Raw genomic sequence first — 23835 nt, 5'->3', positions numbered from 1 at the left:
GTAGTTTAGCTTTTGATGTAGCTATGGACAACTCATTACAGACGTGGGTAGCAACTTGCCGTGGATTACCACTGATCCAATGTGACAAGACATGACAGTCCCAATAGCTTCCCTATCACCATAGATGAAACATAGACACGTCTGTTTAATCAATACTACGAAAACTGAGTCATCGAGCGACATTAGTGCGTCAATAAGCGTCAATGTGAGTGATCTTGTGATGGGCAGTTGTCTGGTGGACGGATAGGTTTGTTTCAAGGACTAAAGAACAATTTTGGTTTTCGTAGTTGGGGCCCTCTTCAAAAGTTTGCAAAGGTCGTCTCCCTTTTTAGGAACATTAGTTTGAGTACTTCTTGTACTACATAAAAACACAAACGTCCACATAGTTTCATTACAGTTACACGGTTTCAATATACTGATAGTAGCAAGCTTCTCTTAAAATATCACTTGCTAAGGTGCTCTAGTTTGTGAGAAATTAGTGGGAAAAAATCACGAAAATAATGTTCGACTTAGTGGAAAATGAGCATGTACAACGGATTTACGAGACTCTCCTTCAAACATTGCTCTGTGATGTTTACTTTGCTTTCTCAAAAACTTGATGACTAATGAAGCTGAAACTTCTACAGGTAAACTATAGATCTTCATTAACAGTGGGTAGAGATTCTTGTCATGGCCAAAAACTTGATCCACAAAAGGTAAAACCCTGAAACACTTTATCATCCCGAATCGAGCGAGAGACGTATTGGACCAAAGAAGTACTGAGGGGCAAGCTATATAGATAAGGGCTGAGATATTCCTAAAGCCCATTATGCAAATCCCATTATGCATATTCAGTGTGCAAAGGATTCTAAATTTGAAGCACGGCAATCCACAACTATAAAACCTGGCAAGCTATATGGATAAGGTCTGATATTTTCCAAGAGCCCATTATGCAAATCCCAATATGCATATTCAGTGTGCAAAGGATTCTGATTTTGAAGCACGGCAATCCACAACTATAAAACCTGGCATAGTTTAAAGGACCCTTCGTGTTAACTGCAACATGGCGTCCAAATTGGCAGCCTGTCTTAATTTTCAACTATACTCGGTTTCCCATGACGCATTGCGGTATATTTCAAAGATGGCGCTTGTCCATAAATGGCATATTTGTGTTCACTGCTACAATGGTGACCAACGTGTTGTTTTAATCGCATCAAAATGCCTTCATAGACAATGTGACAAAGTGGAGTGATAGAAGTTCGTAGGAGAGCTGAGAAAAGCAGCGATTAAAAGAGAACCGGTGGTGGTAGCGGCATCTCTATGAGTGCGCCCCCATTACAATTTGAGGATGAAGCGGACACGGACGCAAGTCTTTGCCAAATAATGAGGATTCCTTTATGCAAATAAAACTATTTCACACCATTCCATCCATTTTTCGATAAGGAAGGAAGGAAATCCAGAAGTGTGTAAGGTCAAAACCAAATTAGAAAAGGAGAAGTATAAAAAGAAGGTAGACCCTACTTGAGCTGGGGATTAATACTAACAAGCAATTAATAAGACCTTCAACAAAAAATAGAACATAGAGGCATTATCTCACTTTGACTCAACATATAATTTATTCAATCTTAGAAAAAATTCATAATCTTTACACAACAATAACGACAACGCACGCCCTCATCGTTTGGTCAACAGTGATGGCTGACGTGCGATCATGGTATAATCTATGACGTTTTTATGATACAAAATACAGGTACACAATATTAAAGTGGTAAATAATAGTATATAAACCCAGTACAGAAAGACAAAACTTTATGTCAAAGGTGTACAATATAAAAAACATACGAAGATAGTTTATTCCTATACTTGATAAATTAGTTTCAACGTGAGTTGCGGTCATCTTTATTACAACGAACAAAGCCAACATTTACTAAGGCCAAATAAAACAAAAACATGTTTCGCGTCCTGTTTTTTAAAAAAGGAAGGAGTAGGGCCTTTCCCTTTTTTCTACAAAATAACCGACTGACAAATCTTTTAAGACAACCAGCTTAAGACCGTTTTAAAGAGAATGCTTTGAACATATGATATCGTTCAAATGTTACCTTTTTAACTAATAACAATTCCCTTTTTTTCATCAAAAAGAAAGACAAAAAAAAAGGAGGCAGCCTTTAAAACGGAGCGGGCGGGGACGCTGAACATCTTATTGTTGTTGTAATGTTTGCCTAATAGTTACACGAGACATGACTCAGTGACCTTTTGGCCGGGGTTTAGAAGTTTCAAAACCAAAGTCAGTTTTCACAAAACATAAGTATAAAACTAACCTGGGTATAGATTTATTTGTAACAGTCACAGGTTCCTTAGATTGGATTTATATAAAGTTTTCTCCAAGAAGACGTCATTTAAGACAAGCAATTTTCTCAGAACGAATTTATACCAAATTGTTTTCTTTTTCATAGTCACTTAAACACAACCCATACTTTCTGAAAATCAACTGTACACTTAGCTAAAAATAAATACAGTAACCCCATCTTATCAAACACGACGGTAAGTAATGGAAGTGGGAAGCAAAGAACACACAATTCGTTTACCTAGCTTTTGTGGCAATCATTTTACAGGAATTAAAAGCAGTAGATGCAGAAAAACCAGCCCGAACTATTTATCTTTGTAAACTAAACCCGCTTGAAACTAAGCAGCTTATTTCCTCCTATTCCAAGATGAATATTGGTAATTGATAATGCATTTACAAATACAGAATCAAATTTGTAATCTATGAAACTGACAATGTTTTTGTTTCTAATGAGGAACGTTACTGATCACCAAGTTGTTTCATATCACGGAAAAACATGGAACAAAAGCAGAAGGTGTCACTGCCCATAGGGTACCAGTCCCCGGAGTAAGAGGGTACCGGTCCTTAGTTTGAAAACCAGTCCTTAGCACGATGGTATCGGTCCGTAGTGTGAGGGCACATGTCCCTAGTCTGATGGTCTGATGGTACCGGCCCGTAGTGTGATGGTACCGGTCCATAGTGTGAGGATACCGGTCCATAGTGGGATGATACCGGTCCATAGTGTGAGGATACCGGTCCATAATGTGAGGATACCGGTCCATAGTGTGCGGGGTACCAGCCGGCACAGCAAGCGCAACGCGTCAAACTTGTCAGTTATTGCAATGTACAGTGAGCGATTACTCCAAACCCAACAACGATATAAAAAAAAACTCAGAAATTACAACACAAATCCACAATCAATTCCTGTCCATTCTCTTTGTGACGTCATGACATGACCACCCAAGCTTTCAATCAATACTTTGGCACGTGAATGTTTGACATCGTGTCTCTCGCTGTTGGGACTGAGGACGATGACCATTTCGGCAACACTGAGTGGTTAGAATTGCCCCGACAGATCACGTCTATAGAATATTGACCTTGCTAAAAGTACACACAAATTAACTCTACAGGCTTACTCATAGCGACCCAATGAGTAAAGGTCTACACCAGAGTTTTAAAGACATAGGTCCTTTTCGAAACCACGGCTTCGGCTCCAGATTCGTCTCAGGCTAGCTTGGCCCCGCGGATTTTTGGACAATTGCAAGTGCTTTGCGTATGTGCTCAGGGCTTCAGACAAGAAGATGGAGCATGAGGCTGCATCCAAAGCCAAAGCCGAGGATTCGAAAAGGGCCTATACATCGCGTTAGTTCATCTACTACCATAGCATTTTTTTTCTCCTATACTATTTATTTAATCAGAGAATGGAGGCTAGCAAGCAGCAAAGCGAGCGTGGAAATAGTCATTAGCCGGGCCACTGGGAGCTGCACAGACTTCTATCATCCTGCCGCCATCTTGGTCATGTGCCCCGTATCAAAAAGCCGTAACGGATGCTGATATTCATTGTACAAAAAGGCACCAGACTATGTGCCCTTCCAGTCTCACGTTTGGTTACACTGATTTGAATTTGACTCAAGATGGCAGCATCGTGGAAGGTAATAGTGCTAATGGTTGTCCCGACCCGTAAGCAGTATTAGGAAATTCTAGACCAAAACGTTCACACTCGGCATCATATTGACACAATTGTTCATGGTTTGTATAAGTGAACCTGGGGACGACATCGACACAACCTCTGACGCAGATAATGGACGCACGCATTGGCGATCTATCCCCTTGTTGTAGAAGCGTCCTTGTTCTTAATTCTCGCATCATTAAATAATTCACCGCTCCAACCGCAGTATCCATATCTTCAGAACGTTTATAAACGTTCAGAACAATATCAAAAAAGCTCCAAATAAGTTTGTGACGGTTAGTTCGAATGCGTTCACAATTAGACATCGTTTGGAATGACTCAGTCCTTCGAGAGTTCAAGCGCCCTTTTGCAGCATTTACAGTAGAATAGACTTGTATCATGCTTCTTTGTCTTCCAACGATTCCCCCTCGCTACCACCGTGTGTGAATCCGTGAAGTCCACCATTTGGGAGCACCGCGTGGTCTCTGCTGAAGTCGTCTCTGTCCGTGTCTCGTGAGTTCTCGTGTGAGTCTACGCAGTTCTCGTCACTGTCGCCTTTCCCTGTTGGTACTTCCTTAAAGAGAAAAGACAAACCCAAATTGAGAAATGAATTCAGTGTGTTTTAAACAGAGAATTGAAATAATGGACAAAGCCAAACTTTTGCTGTTTTAGAATTGATATCCCCAAATGTTTTCCTGATCAAAAAAAAAGGGGTATTCCCTTCTTTTTCATTTGTTCGTTTATTCATTTTAATTTAAAAAAACAACTGGCAGCACAAAGCAGAAACATTTGGCAAAATTTCAAGGTACTAAATATCGTTAAAGTATACAGAGAAAGACACAAAATAGTACCACCGCAGTATGGGGGTACATCAATAACAATTTCAACAAATAAAACAATAAACAGGAACATAAATTCGGCCTTTGAATCGATTTAGACACAGATATCTCCCCATTGAAAAGCGCTACGACAGTGGCACTTTCGCAGGAGGTGAGGGGGGTGTTAAAATATGTATTTCTTTTGGCAGTATGACTGTACATAAATTATCAAGGTTGACATGTCAGACCAATTACGCAAACTAATGGTAGAGTTAACAGCTCAGTTTGTATCTCTGTTTCGCAAACAAGCCAATTAACTATCAACAGGATGAAAATGGATATCTTCCCATCCAAGAATCGATACTTCACTGGGAAACGGCATTTCAAAAATAGCTTTTTATTGGTAGATAATGTAGCGGCTGTTAGCTTGACTGTATATGCAGGGTAAATATTGACATCACTCCGCCGTGAATCGAGGCGTGTAGCCCCACGACATTATTGCCGCGTTCACGCTGCTCAGCACTCTCCTAATGGATCACGGTGGTAGTGAACGAAGTCACTCTTTGTTTAATGGTTTGTTGTTAAGTGTGTGAAAGAACCCATTAAAGTGTTTGCAAACAAGACAGTAAATCCACAATTATCATGGCTACTTAAAAATCGAGGGGCTTAAACGCTGTGCGTTGTTTATTTGGACATAAAGGGACACGCAGAAGCCCCCACATTCTTTTGTGTACAACAACTCGCATCGAATTATTATAGACATTACAATTAGTGTATAAGGTATATTAGTGGGGAATATTTCAGCTAATATACATCATATTGGAAGAGACAAAAGAAAGTTAAGTGATGTTAATTGCTTCTTAATGTGGACAGAGATTGATGTTACTGATGTAGGCGTCTTGGGCGGGTAAACATACGTCAAACGGGGATTAAATCTTGAATGTCCATTTGGCAAAACTATTGACTCAAATACCGAAGTAGAAAATGGAGAACTATCGATTGTTTTTATTAGTTCGTCGAGGGAATGGCAGCATTGTTGATATATTTACAAACTCTTCTTCACAATAAGCTTAAGTTTGTTTCTCATTGAACTTCAAACACTTTGAAAACACCGAGGATTTTGTTGGTGCAGAAAATGATGGCACTGTCCAATTCAGTGACGCTCCATCCAACATTGTTGACTTGAGATTTATACAAAACTGTAAAATAATGTTCACAAGATTTATGGGTAGGGTCTACGGCTGGGTGTTTTTGTCAGGTTGACAGGGGTAGTTGGCGAACAAAGAGAGGACTAGACTTGTAGACAAGCCGTTAATGGTCCGAGTTGTCACTGCTCTCGCGTAAATTGCTGGTTGCCGACTTCGGGCAGCGCGCAGTAGTCGCACAACCAGCAGTTCGCGCGGAGAGCACCGCTGCAACTAGACTATCTCACCGCGTGGGACCATAAACGACTTGTCCACAAGTCTAAGAGAGGACCAGAAGAGCCGGTTGGCGGAGAAGAAGACTTTTAGGGGAGACCGTGAGGATATTTTCTAGATCCTCAACCCTCTCTTTGATTCACAACATGTTTCATACCTTCTTGGCAATCTTCATGCCTATTGGTGATTCTTAAAGAATCGGTGGGTCTCATGTCTTGTGAAAGCTAAAGACATAACTTCGTTGCATTAAAACGCTACCGAAGAACTTGTATAATCTTACCTGTTTTACTCTCCTCCACTTTGCTCTTCTGTTTTGGAACCATGTCTTGACCTATCGAGAAAAAAAAGAAGAAAACAGAATTAGGTCTTAGAGTTCACCAATGAAATACTGTGGACATAAAAAACTTGGTTTACCCTTACATCGATATGTTTGAGCAATGTATACTCCCCGGAGTTTACTTTGGGGGTGGGGGGTGGGGAGGAGGTCACACTCACAAGCATTATTGACATTAAAGTCCTCAATAAAAAAAATCACTGTTAATGAATTCTTTCATAACATCATGTCTATTCTGATTAGAACAAAAAGTTAATTTGAAAAAACATATTCAACCAAAATGATGACATTTTCAACAGCTGTCTTTATTTTCGTAGAACTATGATGATTTATAAGAAGTGCTATGTTTTCAAGTCAGACATGATGATAGCGACAAAGTTACTGTGGGGTACGTTTGGTCTGAATTCGCTGTGAGTCTCAGTAAAACTAAGTATTCGATTAACAGGGATGACAGTCACTTGAAGTTTTCAAGAAACATCATAAAACTTTCATGTTCAACGGTTAGTTGCTTAGGATAATCTGTTCCCATTTTTAGTGCCTTTTATTTATTCATTTTTTTGGACTCGTTTCTTGTAAAGCGCCTTGGTACACTGTATAAGACTAGAGCGCTCTATAAATGCCAGTTACTGTCCTTCACGTTCGCTTTAAGTTTAACGTTTTTCTTGCAAAAATTTGCTTTTTATCATGTTTTGATGTTCTTGTTGTTTGATATGTAATATCACCTTTGTTCATTGTCTTTTAACTATCCTCTTATATCATTAATGTATTGATTTAACAGTATGTGTTATTGTTCCATTGAAGATGTTTGTACTTTGTTTTCACTGGTGATAAATAAACGGACTGTTAGAGCTCCACTCAAAAGAAGAAAAAAATGCCTGTTATTATTATTGTTGATAGTCAAACAACGAAACGCAAAAACTAGCTGGGCGCAGGAGAACAATCATAGACGCAACAGATTGGGTGAATTTTGACGTAGAGTGACGACACGCCTGTATAGATTATTCGGGTACAGACGGCTTGTCGGGTCTGAAGAGGGATTAGTAAGCGGGATTCGAACCTTAAACCTTTCTACCAATATTATTAAAACCCCCATCACAACCAAAAAACCAAACATCATTGAACGAATTCTTTACAATTTATATCAATCAACTTCTCCCGTAATCTTTTAAATCATCCGGATTTAAGAACGGTCAAGCTACCTTAATATCTTAAAATATAATATTGACACAAAGTGAAAATATTCAATTAGAGAAGGAATTCTTAGGAAATGGGAGCTGTAATTCCGAGGCTAAATGGTAGCCGAGTGTTTGCAATTGGTCGCCAATAAGAGCTACTTGGCATGACCCAAGCAAACAAGGGACCCCGATTTGGCGTCTTCATTATACCCCCATACCCCGTCTAAACTTTCCCTAAACCTGTTTGAGGTGACAGGCCTTATGTTATATTAAATCTGTTCGTAGTCGCGAAAGCTAGACATCATAATTTAAAATACAGATTTAAGTCAAGTGGCTGATTGTTGAAAATCCGTTTTGGAGGGATTAGGATCTGGAGAGTGGAGTCTCCGGGTTAAAAACGTAAACGGGGGGTCTGCAGTGAAAAGTCAACGGGGCCAGCGCCTCGCAAACACCCTCTATGAAACCTGAAGAAGACGGTAGAGGCGCTAAAAGACCGAGGAGTAGACATCGATTGTTCATTAATCCGCAGAAACTTCTGTTCATCTCCAACCGCGATGTCACTCAAACTTTTTTATTCGAGGTTTTCTTTTTGGAAAAGGGGCACTTTTCATTATCCGGGGATAACATTATCGTTTGAGTAAATCAAATTTCCTTTTCAAGTGTGTTTGATTTGGTGTAGGTAGACATCAAGACGCTCAGTGATTTTGACAACTTGATGAACTAGTGACTTTTATATGTCAACCCCGGACTTCCCCCCCGAGAGCAAGAAAAAACGCGGGATTTGTGGATCACAACATGGATGGGAAGCCGACGGGAAACAAGAAACTAAATATTTCCTTGTATACTGAATTAATAGGTTTTGATCGCTGTAGGCATCCTTTCTACAGTATTTCTCTAAATTATTATTTTGTTCTAAGTTTGTTTTCATTTCGTTAACGGCACTGGAAACCTTTGGTAATTGTCAAAGACCAGTATTCTCACTTGGTGTTTCCCAACAAAATAACAAATTTGTGAGAATGTGGACTCAGTTGGTCACAAATTTGTGTGCTTTCATAGATGCCGAAAAAAAGGCTTCAGGTCCGAAGTCTTTTTAATATTTGAGTTAGAAATAACCTCTTTCTTAAAAACTTCACTACTTCAGAGTGAGCCTTTTCTCACAATGTTTTATACTTTTAACAGCCATAAATTTCTCGTTACTAAGTTAAGTTTTTATGCTAATACTAAATTTTGAGCAATTACCAATAGTGTCCAACATACGCCAGTACCATACATGTTCTTCGTCATGTTTGACTTATTAGAGCAACAGGATGTTTATTCCAAACTAAGTATCTACAACTTACAACGCTTGAATCCAATCCTAATTTATCCTGATTACCAATTGGTACTTTTCACACCCATTATGTTGATCTTAACACCCGTTCGAGACAATCACACCTTGGAGTAGAGTTTATTCACACTTTGATCTTAGCTATCGTCATTACACATTATAAGCACCATGATGTAGCCATTGATATTATGCCTACGTTATAAGGTGCTAAAAAGCGGTGCACGTGTCCTGTTGCAGAAAGGGGATACCTAAACCATGGATGAAAATTCCCCTCCCCCTTGCCCGAATAAGGACCCCTTCTTTTTTTCCTCGTGTGAAAATGGCTAAAGGGTAACCGTAGAGTTGGTCCCACCATGGTGTGTTGTTTTCTTCCTCCGTGGTTTAACCATATCAATCAGAACCAGATCACATGTCTATGCTTCCTTTTTAAAAAGGGCAAGGGCACCATAGCATTTTCTCTTCTGCAAAGGGCATCCTATGTGAGGAATTTGTAAACTTAGACTGTAGAGTTTCAAGGGCACCAGGGCAATAACCAGGGGGCATGCGGAGGCAATCGCCTGTGTTGCCTCCCTGAAGTGTCTGGCCTGAGATCAACGTAAAAGCCAAACTCTTCTGCGAGACATTGCCTAAGATCTTTTGCAAATCAAATTTATTTGGTGAGTTGTTTGGAGAACGGATGGCGAGACATTTTGGTCAGTGTTCTTCACACCGAATGCAATGAAAATTGATCACGCATAAAGCCATGAACCTTCCTGACTGCATAGTGCAACTTATCATTTCCAGCGATTTCAGGGAATTGTATAGGCCTTTGCCCTTCCTTCCTCAAAAGGTTGAATTCAACAACTGAGTTTTACCACGATATAGATAGTGGTTTGTTGGTCAATTTATAACTCGCAACTAAATTGAAAGTAAAACCTTAACCACAGTGTTGAATTGGTTTAAGAAAACAACGACTTCATAAACTAGAAACAACGAACTCTTCCTTAATATCATCTGTATAGCGGTTTCGAGTGCCATGAAACCAAACACAAGGAAAAATAAAATCAACTTTCCATACTCTAAACAAAAGCAAAGCTTTGATTATTTTTAATATGTCATTACAGAGTTCCAGTGGTTGGATAATTAGCTTTCAATAAGATCAATCCCACAACATTTCATTTCCTTGTTACACTGAATTCAACATGGCGGTGTATATATGTCTGTGTTCTCTTGTAATGGCTGTTTCCTTTTTCTACAGAGCATTTTCGAAACCGCGACCCTCGCATCCGGCTTTAAAGTTATTTTTCTCCGTCCGCGATTTCAAAGAAGTGATATTTGAAAATGGGACAAAGATCCTGTTTGACCCAAAACACAGGCCTAAGAATAGTACATTTTCAGTAGCATTTATAGCATCATTTAGGCACGAATAACGTTCTATTTTAACTCAACATCCGTAAACTCGTGAGTCAAGTTCCTAAAAACATGGAAGGTTAAACTGCATGTAGTTCTTACCACAGCAATATTTATCTCATGATCTAAATGGTTTTTTTTTAGCAATAAAGGTAAGGGCGTGGCACGGAGGGGGGGGGGTGTCTTAAGCCCGGTTCATACTTCCTGCGAAATTTGAATCGAATTTTGACGTCACTTAAATTTGTAACTATTAGTTCACAATAGTTGCCTGGTGCTCAACTCCTGCGCTATAGTTGCTGTGATACCAGCCCAGTATGTGACGTCAAAATTCGCTTCGTATTCGCATGAAGTATCTTTCCAAAGATTCCCTTTTTTAATCGATTTAGAAGAACAAAAGACTTCCCATTGAAAAGCACTTTAACCGTGGCAATTCTGATGTACAGAAAAACAAAAGTGAAGTCTATGTCTATTAACTTTGTTTTTTACCCATACACCGATGTGTAATAGCACTGTATACTCAGCACTTTCCCCGAGTCCTGTGAAAATTATCACAGGCATACAACTTGTGTGGGATTCGAACCCACGACCTTTGCATCTAGAGCTGTGTCCTACCAACTAGACTACCGATGTTGCCCGGTAGCTAGAGGCAATTCGAATCCTATGTTTTCGCAGCGGGTACCGCAACGATTTAAGAGATATAAAAATGTGAAGTTATAATTTGATTACCTGTCGTTCACTGAGTTGCAACAATTTGGCGAGTTTTTTCCTCTCTGGTGGAGACAGATATTTTTGACTCTCAAACTTCTTCTCCAGTTCCATGGTCTGGTCGTTAGAGAACCGAACCTGGCCCCCTTTCCTTTTGTGAAGCGGTCTCTGTATAAAGGGGTTCCAAAGGAACGGCTTTCCTGGAACGAAAACAACAACAAAAATATTAGTTATGATGTTTGAAGCTTTTGCATGATGTGAATAAAAAGAAGTTAGCTTGAGGGTACAACCATGTAATCCAATCTATTTGAAGAGACTACTGTCTCTGACGTTTCGATAAGTACACCCTGCTTGTCTTCAGGAAACTTTCTCCTTTCTCCTGAAGACGAGCAGAGTTACCGTTCGAAACGTCGAGATTAACACTCTCTTTATTCGTGAATATGAGCAGTCAAAGGCTGAAACGTTTTGTAAGAAAACTGGATCAAAGTATGGCTGCTTGAAGACTTAAACCATATTTCTTGAACCGGTAAAACAAAAACACCATAGGCCTAGGCTTTATAACGTTTTAAACTTTCCTATTAGTTTATCAGACTAGCCTAACTAATTTAACCTATCAATTAGGCCTAAGTATCGTTTTCATTTTCAACATAGAACATCAAGTACTCGATTTAAATACTGTGAAGACAACAAAATATCCTTATACGCTCTACAGTGAACAAAGTCAACTAGGAGAGCTTGTATTTCGTCGATAAAGTTGTTACTTCTATCTAGGAAAGAGTCACAACCACATTCACATGGTAATCTCACACCAATACACGTATGAAATATGGTCCCCCGGCGGCAATGTGATCTCAAATTATGCGAATAATATTTCTTATCCGTTTTGCCAGCCGTTTGTTCCCGGCGGGGTATAAAGATATCCAATCTATTGTTTGAATAACCCTTTTCCTGATTGCCATCTTCTAAGACATCCCTCTGCACTAACTAAGGACCTCTGAATATCCCATTAAGGGTACCATAACGAGAGGAAATTGTCAATTTTTGAAAACATGAGAGAGTGACAAAGAATGTTGGCGACTGTAGGACTGCAGGCAGCCCTTGTTGGGGCGAGGCGTTAGGTGTTGTAATGAGTGAAGGCAAACACCACACACTATACCTTCGCATCATACTTATGAGTGAGATTGCAGTTTTTGCCAAGGTTTGAAAAATAAAAACATAAGGCTAAAATGATTAAGTACTGCGACTGGGTGGCTAGGATATTTATAGGTCGAAAGGTTATGCTTTAAATCAGAAATAATAAATAGTTATACTGGACCTAATTTCATAAAGCCTACAGCACAAAAACTTGCTCAGCACAGAGAAGCATTGCTTAACAAATATAACAAATACAGGTTACCAGCCCAGCTCGAATTAAGTTGGCATCGTTGTGGCTGGTGCCCGACTATTTTTTTCTTTGCAAAGCAATTTGTCTCGCAGTATGTTCTGCTTAAAAGCTTGGTGAAAGTTGGCACTGGTTGGGTTTCACAAAGAGTTCAGACTAGCCTAACCTCGAGTTGGAACGACATATACTCGTCCTAACTTAGGAATAGCCTCAAGTGTTTAAGATCTCCTATAGGACTAGTCCTAAGTTTTTTCTTTAAATCGACCAAAATCGCACGATGAATAATCACAACAGGCGCTCCATACCAACAGCTCGCGCTCAACAACGTTTCTTAGATGACCCCCAAGAGACACGCTACATCACAAACATTGCAGTGAAAAAAACTTTAATCAATTTCTCATCGAAAGAACTTTCAACAAGCTTTATCAACCCAACTTATTATAAAAACAATCGGATAAACCCCATGGCCAGTGGACTATTACTTCATTAAAACGTGACCTTTTCCTAATCTCAAGTCTTCACTGAATTACTCATTCAACACCCCCACATAGTTCCAAAACACAATCTTTCATAAAAAAGGACAACGAGTTATGATGATGAACAATTTTCAAACTTGACTTAAACACACACACGTGCCGTTATTCGCGTCACTCAGCCCCTTGTTATCCACAACGAAGAAGTGAATCGGGCAGGACTCATCGGATGTACTAGGCCTACCCAAAGCCCCATACAAAGTCCCCTGGACTCCGGGAAATGATCTGTACGGATTGTCTAATTCGAATAATTTCCCCCAATTTTGGCTCATCAATACACAAGATCTCTCGAAGCAGGCTTGAGTGGGGGGTGAGCCAACGTGCGTGCGTCCCCGGGTCTGACGAGCCGTGGTGCCCGGTGCGGTATGAGGCTACGTCCACTGCCTTGATTGCTAGATCGTGCATCATTTCCGTTTGGTACAGAGTGCTTTTCCGATCGGACTTTTTATCTTGGCAATCCAGCTTGAACCCCGTCGAGGGGTTACAATTTCCTGACGGTTGCGTTCAGAGACGGATATCTATAGTGCTTTATACAGCCACGTTTTGTGTTCGATCTATGACCAGTTTTGTTCACTTTTAAAGGAGGTGCAGAATTGGAAGTTTGATGCTTAAATTCTTAATTTTCGTTTCCGCAATATACTCTCATCACAATAGGACCTCCTGTGACACTAAGATAGCACCGCAAACAAAACTAGGCAATCGCAAGAATGTGTTGTTGACTTCAAGATTCTTGATTCTGTAACGACCTGGGCCAGTTTGTATGAAGATGCTAAAGAGAAAATACCGCTCGACGAATTTCTTTGCTAAGCAAACATCGAGTGAGTCACAACAATGTAAACTTATAATGTAATTGTCATTTTACCTGGTAACTTGTTACTGTTAAGCAATACTTTTCTGTGCTTAGCTAGTTTTTGTGCTTACTTTACAACTTACAAGCTTTATGAAATTGGGCCATGATCACAGGGGACGATTTTCTGTTAGATTATTGTAATTTTTGTAAATCGATGTACATTTTGTGTCACTTTTTAACCTATATTTTGAACAAGAAGATTCCAGAAAATCCAAGATACAAAAAAGATGTCAAATCAACATTAGAATTAGATACCCGTGAGTTCAAAAACTGGTTTCAATTAGTCAGGGGAACTAAAATAAAAATTCTGTGAGACATTCGGGAAAATGTTTAACAGGGGCCAAGCTGCCCCTTTAAGCTCAACGAAAATATAAACTTCCGCAATGCTGTTTCTGAGTTCAATCTGATAGCACCAAGTCAGTATGGTAATGTAATCACGACAGAGACTGGGAATAAACGAGAGAACAATCTACAAAGGATAACAAAAACTGTACTTTTACCAGGAAATTAAAAACAACTGAATATTTGGATTGGAAATATTGCCAAGCACTGGCAGAAACTTGAAATAGATTTATCAGAATGCCAACATTGATATGAAACACAACTGGATTAAGCTCCATGGTTATACAGGGTGTATGTTACATGCATAATATGTATTTTGTTCGTCATAACCTCAGCCTCACTTAACACTTTCGTTTTCAGAAAGAGAATGAAATAATTTGAAGATTGGTTTAGAGACACTGGACACTATTGGTAATTGTCAAAGACTAGCCGTCAAAGTTGGTGTATCTCAATATATGCATAAAATAACTAACCTGTGAAAATTTGAGCTCAATCGGTCGTCAAAGTTGCGTGATAATTGTGAAAGAAAAAAACACCCTTGTCACACGAAGTTGTGTGCTTTCAGATGCTTGATTTCGAGACCTCAATTTCTAAATCTGAGGTCTCTAAATCAAATTCGTGAGAGGGAGATGTTTCTCACAACGTTTTATACTATCAACCTCTCCCCATTACTCGTTACCAAGAAAGGTTTTATGCTAATAATTATTTTGAGTAATTAACAATAGTGTCCACTGCCTTTAATTATTGATGACTTTGCATGTCTGTAGACATTGTTCCATGAGACAAAGTTGATTTGATAACCTGCATTAATACATGGCTAGTTAGTCTGCACAATGTTAAGTAATCTTAACAACCTTGACAAGTTCTGCATAGTCACTACGGTGGTAGGATGGTTTTTGGTTCATCATGGGAGATACATCCTTTTGTATTCTGTTTACGAATATGTAAAAGACAGAAGTCATAGTATGAACGTCCAACCGACCTAAGTTAGTCATTATTCCCGGATAATGGCGTATCCTTAACAATTTGTACCACTTTTGGGAAACATGTGAACTGTTTAGGAAGTATTTCGTCAACAATCAAGACACAAAGGAAGGGATTTCTTCATAAAATGAACTTCCAATCAACCTAAATAAGTCATTATTCTGTGAAAATGACGTATCAATGGGAACATCTTTGGGAAAAACATGTCTGAGAAAAAGGTTACACATTTTTGGCAAGTTTATTTCGTTATCAATAAAGATACAAAGGAATAAATTTCTTCTTGATTATTTGAAAGCAATTCTCATTTCAACGAGCTGTTCATAACCGAACATGTATGGTGGATTTCACAAAGAGTTAAGACTACAATATTATCTTGAGTTAGGACGAGTTACTCGTCCTAACTTAAGACTTTGCCTCAAGTTGTTAATAACTCCTAAAGAGTCCTAGAACTATTCCTAAGTTTGGACAAGCAATTCGTCCTAACATAGGACTAGCCTTTATTTTTTTCCAAAACCTCTAAAGAGACCTAGGACTAGTTCTAAGTTAGGACCAGCCAAGTTGTTTAATATCTCCTAAAGAGTCCTAGACCTAGGCCTAAGTTGGGACTATCTCTGTGAGATCGACTCCCAGACTACCTAGTTAACTGTTGATGCATGGCTGCTAATTAAATATGCAAGGTGCTTGTTTGGACCTTGTTTAGACAAACCGTGCTTCATGCCATAGTGCATTGTATTGGGGGCTATCTGTGGTTTTCCGTCCGCTGTATTAAGTTAACAATCGAGTACTTCGCATCGAATGATTCCCACTTCCTTCAGTTCAATCAACTACTTTGCGACAACATCCAAATGTCTACAACACCTTCCTCCAATACAACTTAAAGGGGAAGTCCCAACCATGTTATTGAACAAACCAGTTCATCATTCACATCGGTTTAAAGTAACGTAGTTTTTTGATAAAGAGAGGCAATTTCTAACTCAAATATTAAAAGAATTCAGACCTGAAGCCTTTTATTAGGCATCATCTAAAAGCACGAACAATTCGAGCAACAAGGGTTTTTGTTCTTTCATTATTCTCTTTCACTTTCGATGACCAAATGAGTCAAAATGTTCACCAAATGAGTCAAAATGTTCACAGATTTGTTATTTTATGATGCATATGTTGGGATACACCAAGTGAGAAATCTGTCCATGCCTTTAAAATTGCAATTGTCCATACACCGCGTGTGGTCGGTTCCTCCTGCAGACGCACCCTGCCTGTGTATACTGTATCTGATTGCAAAATGGAAACAATACCCATTATTGGCCCGTCAGTAATGGATTGAGCAAATCATCTAGCAAACATTACTTTCAACACTTGCGCTATAAAAACTGCCCCTATCACATTAAAAACCAAAACACTACAACAAGGACAATGCCAAAAATCGATCAAGCACATTACACCTCGAACAATTACCGTACGTGTTGATTGGTTAGCGAGTGCCTGTCGTTAAGCCCTACCGTTGAATCGCTCGTCTCGCCCGTATACCCTGGGCGGAGTTTGACTGACAGATCTTGCCCGGTATGTACAGTAGAAACCCTTAGCTTCCGGAACAGACGAAGTAGTGCCTCATTTACAAAAGAAAACCAAACCTAGAGAGTGTTTTTTTGTTGTCTCGACACATGCAACCAGTTTTTTAGATTGACTCTTCTTGTTTTATTTCAGCTTTTGTGTGTTGTTTGCAGATCGTGGCCAATCAAACATTTGATTAGTACACCAAAGGTTTTAACAAGGCATCGCCAACGCATTCACGTCGACTCGTCTAGGCTATTTTCTCGTTCTTGTTAGCTTTTTGGATACTTCAAAAAAAGTAATCCATGCAACAACTTCAAAGAGGCAGTTCAAAAAGGAATATAACGACCATATTCAGTTCTATTTCATCCAAACAAATATTGTTTTACATTCAAAATGAAACTCACACTCAAAACGAAACGAAAATAATACACGATAAATAGTGGAAATTTAAAGCGTAATTCAGTACGTTATGATAAATATGTGCATCTTTTTTTACAGGAAATCTCTTTTTATGACATTCTTTGATTTTCACTTTCAATTAAGATAAGCACTCATTCACAACATGAAATTTCAAAAAATTTGAAAGTATTTAACTAAACTTCGTTCATGGGAAACGAGTCAAGATAGAAAAGACAGAAATTAAGTATGGTTAACTATGAATAAATGTAGGATAATCACTATTCATTGTTCTATTTCAAACAGAAATACCAAGTATAAGCATATACTGCGCTCAAAACAATATTTTTACATTTTATCGTGTCATTCAAAATGAAAAACAAATCTGAACACAATTATACTATTACTGTTTTATTAGGCCAACTAACTATATAGATTTGAAATATGCTCAGACTAAAGACCTACAGATTGTTATGGCATAATATAGAGGTCATGGTGAATTTTCAATCTCTACTCGTCGTAAGCAATAATTTCGAGTAAGCAGTTTGAGGATTATAATGTCCACTGTATAAAGTGCCCACTTGTCAGCTGGAACAGCATGCATGCTACGTTCCATGTCTTCAAACTTTGGCAGACACTCCATCCTGTATTGGAGGGCAAGGGCACCAGGGCATTTTTTTCCTTGGTGAAGGGGCACCCTAGGAAGAACATTTAAAATTTCTACAGGAGTATTTCAAGGGCACCGAGGCAGCATGGAGGCAATCACCTTCGTTGCCTCCGTGAAGTATCATGCCTGGACCATGGAGGAATTCTATCATACCTGGACCAATAGTCTGTTGTGTTGTATAAGAAACACTGAACACATGTGCAAAAAAAAAAAAAAAAAAAAAGGAAAGTACACACGCCATGTCATCAATCACAACTAAGTCCATGGTGTAACGCCAATACAGGTTATAGTCTAATAGGATAATTTGTATAGTAAGCTCTATTTCTACTTAACGCCATGACAAGCCTCGTCGTTGTGACATATTTTCTTCAAGACTTGTGTTTTGCCCCGCGGCGTTTTTTAGTTTTTACTCGCTGGAGGAGTGTTAAAAGAATCTCCTACGCCGGGAAGCCTAGGAACAAGTAGCCGGTTCGGAAAACGGCACTTAATTATTCAGCCTTCCTCTTTTCATGGTGGTATGTACATGCTTAGAGAATCAGAACTAAAAGAGTCTTGGTGGTAAGGTATATATTATATTTATAGAATGAATAAATTATCTGGGCCCAATGTCAGCTGCTCGAGTACAAAAAGGAGCTAAGCACTTAAAAAAAATGCTTAACAGAGAGAGAGAGAGAGAGAGGGAGCAAGGTAATATACCAGCCAACCTACCAACCATTAATATGTACAGCTCGTGACTGGCATCCTGCTAATTTCTGCTTAGCAGACAAATTGTGAAGCAATAATTTTCTTCTATGAATCCTTAAAAGAGTATTTTCTTGATTGGAAGTGAGTGGGTGAATTAAAAGTTTACTTTTGAGTTATCGATGCAATTGAAGTTATAATCGAAACTAGTCTAGATGACTTGAAACTAAATGTATAGTCTTGGGTTTTCCTCACTGAAATACTACGAGTCAGGAGAGTGAAGTAATGTTTAGATACTGGCAAAACAGATAGAAAGATTTTAACGGAAAAGTTTAATGTCACCGATCAATAAATATCAAGTCAAATACAATTTATTGTAATGCCAAACACTGACCAATTAATCAACCAAAACAGAAACCTTACATGTTTTGATACTCTTTGTAGATCAAAATTGTGGCCATGACATGAATCCGTACTCACTATGAATGAAGATATATGCCTAGGTGTAGAAGTTTCAGCTTCATAATTGTAATAAGTTTCTAAGAAAAGTTTCTGAAAACTACACTGCAATGTTTCAAGAGAGTCGCGTAAATCCGCGTGTTGCAAATAAGGTGTCGTCTCACTGAGCCCAAAATTATTTTCGTAAACTAATTTCTCAAAAACTACGGCACCCCAGCACAAGTTATATTTAAAGGGAAGCTTTCTACCATCATTATCTTCAAACCGTGCAAGTTTAATGTAAATCTGTTGACGTTTGTGTTTTGTGTCGTACAAAAAATAACGCAAAGCGTTAATTCAAGTCGGCACGGCACGAGTCTAAACACAAGTCAGGAAGATATCTGGCGAGTTTTGTTGCCTTAGTTTTCAATCATTATGACAGATAATGTGTTTATAATCCATATATTGTACATTTCTTCAATTCATCATTCCGTCTTCGAAGACCAAGTTGGCATCGGTTCAATTCTGAAAGGAGATGCTTCTTGATGACTTACACACGAATGTTCGCTGAGTGGTTTGTGTGAAAGAGCTACAAAACTTCAACCGCAACGCGTTCCAAATCCCCCCTTACACCTCGCACCACATGTGTGACGATACCGGTCATCATGCCCTCATCAGTTGTCAATAAAAGTACATCTCAGAAGCAGCCAGGAGGACACTTCTTGAAGAAGACTTGAGGGTTTGGGGCCGAAGGGGGAAAGTCAATGGAGCCCTCAATCAAAACATTTGACATCCTTCAATGACATGACAGGCCGGAAACACTCGTGAGAATTGATGAGACACAACGGAAAATCTGATTCAGAATGTGCTGCTGTAGTTGATCGTTAGCTTCCTGTGGGGGGCTTATAATGCAGGACCCAATTTTCATAGAACTGCTTAAGCCCCCCGAAGCAGCTAAGCACACAAAATATATGCTTACCAGAATAAAGTTACAATGAGCATGGTATCCTGCTCATTTCTGCAAGCAGTATTTTCTGTTTAAGCGGCTCTATGAACTTGGGCCTCGGGACCCTGTTTCACCAGCTGCTTAAGCAGAAAATGTTACTTAACAATGTTTTGCTTAGCAGCAATGAGCAGGATACCAGTCACAATTTTGTACATGTGGAATAGTAGTTTGGCTGGTAACCCTATTCTGGTAAGCATCATACTGCTAGTTGTGCTTAAGCAGCTCTATGAAATTAGGCCCTGATGGCCACAATCGCTGAGGGAACCAACTAAGCCAGATTAAAGAAACAGAGTTCTAAAATCAGTGTATTATGTCTGCACTACGAAAATGCCACTGTCGTATTGCTTTTTTCAATAGAGAATTTGGTGTTCTTCTAAATGATTCAAAAAAGGGAATCCTTAAAACAAAATAAGCATTTTTTTTTTAGGATGGACCCCCCCCCCTTGTACGCTCCCCTTACACTGCCTTGTTTGTCTTAGCTGTAGACATTCAACTGTAATAGCAACTGAGCCCATGGTTTAAGAGAAAGATGATGATTATTCCTATAAACTCAACAAATAGATCAATATTCTTCCAAACAATTTCCATATCCGTTATTGATTTGATTTCTGTTAATCGACTGACCAGACTGTGAACGCCTGATTCAAACAAAGCTATGAAGTAAATAAACAATAACTTTTCTTCGGTATAATCAACAAAGTGTGCACCTTTTATCAAATCTAGGCGGTTTTAATATTATCCAAAGAGATTTCCGGGTTGTCTCCTCACATTTCCTGAAATCCAACCCGGTATCATGCACTCAACAACCGTGTTTGAACTGCAATCATTATTATATTACATTTCCTTGAGTGCTAAGGCAATAAAACGAACTTTCTTTCCATAAAAACAGATTTGAAAACACAAGAGTCTCTCAAAAGATACAAAAGTTAAGTCGAAAGAAAAACACAAATGGCGGTCTATTTTAAAACTAAAATGAAAGAGAACACACCCAAAGCAAGAGAGTATTGATGTTGCAGGAAAAACGTTCTTGGTTTGCGAATAAAATGTTGTAACAAGTGGATTATGTTACAATAAAATAGGGCGATCCTAAAATAGTTACTAAAATTGATTAAAAACGGCAAACACTTTTATAATGTAGGCCTACTTCATGACTAACTGCACCAGTATCGTGATAAACTCAAACATGGTATCGGTTTAACAACTAAAGATGCTTCAGTTTGACGATGAGTGCTTGTTATTAGAATAAGCCTATATCAAATCTACATGACACTTAAATAAACAAATAATCATAAAGTTGAGGCAAATTATTGTTCAGAAATATTATCCAGCATTCAAAAAGAACCTAAAAAATACACCTATATACCACTCGATAATCGAAATGAAACGACTTTTATTTATGTTGTCTGGGCCTAGATTGCAAAATGAAACTCAGACAGTATTTGTTTGGCAAATAAAGCACTATTTATACTATACATATACATTCGCGTCGTCTAGAGTAGAATTTTCAAAGTCAATTAGTGTAAATTAACTTCAATATTGGCTAAACTTAGAAGCCTGAATAAAATTCAATGCAGAGTAATTTTTTTCGTTAAAGTTGATTTTTTTTTGGTCGAGTGTTTTGTCCAAACTGATACTCATACGGATTTATTAACAAGTAAAATCCTTTTTCTAACGAAAGGCTTATTTGAAAAATAGTATACAGAATGAAAAAAGGATGGAATTGTAAGTGAAATATGGACTCACCTTTAGAGTACGGATCGTGTCTGTCGATAAGTCCGTGGGCGAAGTCACCGCGAGGGAACGGGTAAGGTGGCGGGCTTGAGAACGCTCCAGACCCGTAGCTGATCGGCGTGGGAGCCGGCAACCCCGTATGCACCGACTGGTCGTAGTACGAGTTATACGGTGAATTGACATGAGTAGCGAAGGTAGGACTGGGTAGCGTTGGGGTGGGTCTCGCCGGCCCGTTCATAGTCAACCTACTGCCTAAAATGTTATCAATATAGAAAGGGGTATGTTGCTGATGATGTCCAGCTCCATTATGTAAAGAGTTTAACGGCTGTATAGCGGTAGGGGCTCCTAGTGGAGATAAACCCTGCCCAACTAGTCCATGATGATGGTTCATATGAGGGTAGTTATGAAGGTTCATGCTTGACGGTGGTGGCGGTCCGGGATATTGTAAGGTAGACATGGTCAGTGAAAACCCCCAAAACAATTTTTGTTTTTCAGAGTAAGTTTTCCCCCAACATTAGGGTAGTACTGATTGAGTGAACACTAATAAGTGGCGATAACACAGTACAGCTTTAGCACGCGATCTCTTTGCTGATGAAGGAAGGGGTGTGAAGTCAGACAGACATGCCCCGCAGAAAACCTGCACTGAAAGCAATCCTTATACAGCAACTTGTTGGAGTTTTACAGCTTGTGGCTTCCGTCTCCAGTGTTCGGTGCCTCGCAGTAAAGTATCGCCATGTGATATTGACTGTACATGTAGGCTAACAAAAAAACACTGTACAGAGAGAGTGTAGCTACAAACTGTGTGTCACGATGAAGAGTTAAGTACAGACAAACACTGGACACAAGTTAGCATGAGTGGATCCTTTACACCCAAAACGCCACCATCTGAAAACCACACACACACGGCGAGCAAGGGGGGAGGGGCTAACACACAACTTCCAACTCAACAAATTGTTTTCTAATTCAGGCGCTGTCAATTACACACTTTAGCAATGACATCCGGGGTCTTCGGCACGAGTGAAGCGTTCCGAGTTGCTGATTGGTCTAGAGCGGATGTCACAGCAGTGACGTAGGTGATGAGGGAAACGCGGATGACCAAGTGGCAATGTGTTGATGCGTAGATTGGTGCTAATGACACCATTAATCAGGTAGGTGTTATTAATTGATGTTCAGATTAAGAAATCTGGACAAAACGACCTGCTGGAAGGACCATGGACCAATCGCGAGGTGACCATGAGGGTATTGTGGGCAGGAAGTTAACAAATGCAGTGGTGGATTTCACAAAGAGTTACTAGTCTTATCTCGAGTTAGGACTCGTCCTATAACAATAACTTAGGACAAGTTTTAAGTTTTTGATAACTTCTAAAGAGTCCTAGGACGAGTCCCAAATGAGGACTATCTTTGTGAAATCGACTCCTGGCTAAACAACACAGCAAGTTAACAAGAGCAGGGATGTCTGTCACAAAGAGTTAACACTAGTCTTACCTCGAGTGAGAGCGAGTCCTTTTTAGGACTAGTCCTAAGTTGGGATTACCTGGCTAAATAACACGAATGCGTTCTGTATCAGAGACTCGCTCAGATACCAGCTCAAATACCATCACCTAAAATTATGACTTGGTCAGTTTGAACACGTATAGACAGGCCTGTGTGCTTTGTTTTTGAAAGGGCAAGGGGCACCAAGGCATTTCTCTTTGGAAAAGGGCACCCTATGAGGACATTGTCTATTTCTACTGTGGAGCTTTTCAAGGGCACCAAGGCAATGACCAGGGGGCATGGAGGCAATCGCCTCCGTTGCCCCCGTGATGAAGTGTAGGCCTTAGGAAAGAACCACCGACTCATGTTTGATATCAAATCATCAACACTCTGATGAGTTGACGGGTACCTCAATGGTTCACGTTACGATGCAATAAAAATGTTGTCCATGATAATAATTGACATATAATTACAGATGGGGGTGGTACAATCTGTCACTGTTTAAGGGCGCAGATGTTTTCTGTTTATTTCCCATAATGACTCCAGAATCGAAACATCTTGCAAAGAAGGGGGTCGGTGTGAGTGGGGATCTTTGACGTCATTCGCTGGTTAAAAAACACGGCGCCAACATTTTCATGACTAACGCGTCTGAAGCTGGACAATCT

The 23835-nt window shown here is 39.3% G+C and overlaps 2 protein-coding genes across 2 annotated transcripts in view; both read right to left on the bottom strand.

Annotated features, from left to right (window-relative positions):
• LOC139940445 (major facilitator superfamily domain-containing protein 10-like) overlaps positions 1–23835 on the bottom strand; it is a 130299-nt gene that overhangs the window by 52692 nt on the left and 53772 nt on the right. The window lies entirely within an intron of this gene.
• LOC139940447 (hematopoietically-expressed homeobox protein HHEX homolog) lies at positions 1568–22545 on the bottom strand. Its single transcript, XM_071936701.1, has 4 exons — positions 21710–22545; positions 11159–11337; positions 6488–6538; positions 1568–4545 (listed from the first exon to the last, which is right to left on the bottom strand). The coding sequence occupies exons 1-4, from the start codon at positions 22152–22154 to the stop codon at positions 4369–4371; spliced, it is 852 nt and encodes a 283-aa protein (XP_071792802.1). The 5' UTR covers positions 22155–22545; the 3' UTR covers positions 1568–4368.

This window comes from Asterias amurensis, chromosome 8, assembly GCF_032118995.1.
Source record: "Asterias amurensis chromosome 8, ASM3211899v1".
Classification (NCBI taxonomy): domain Eukaryota; kingdom Metazoa; phylum Echinodermata; class Asteroidea; order Forcipulatida; family Asteriidae; genus Asterias; species Asterias amurensis.
The sequence above is the reverse complement of the archived record's forward strand: the minus strand, read 5'-3'. Positions and strand labels throughout refer to the sequence as shown.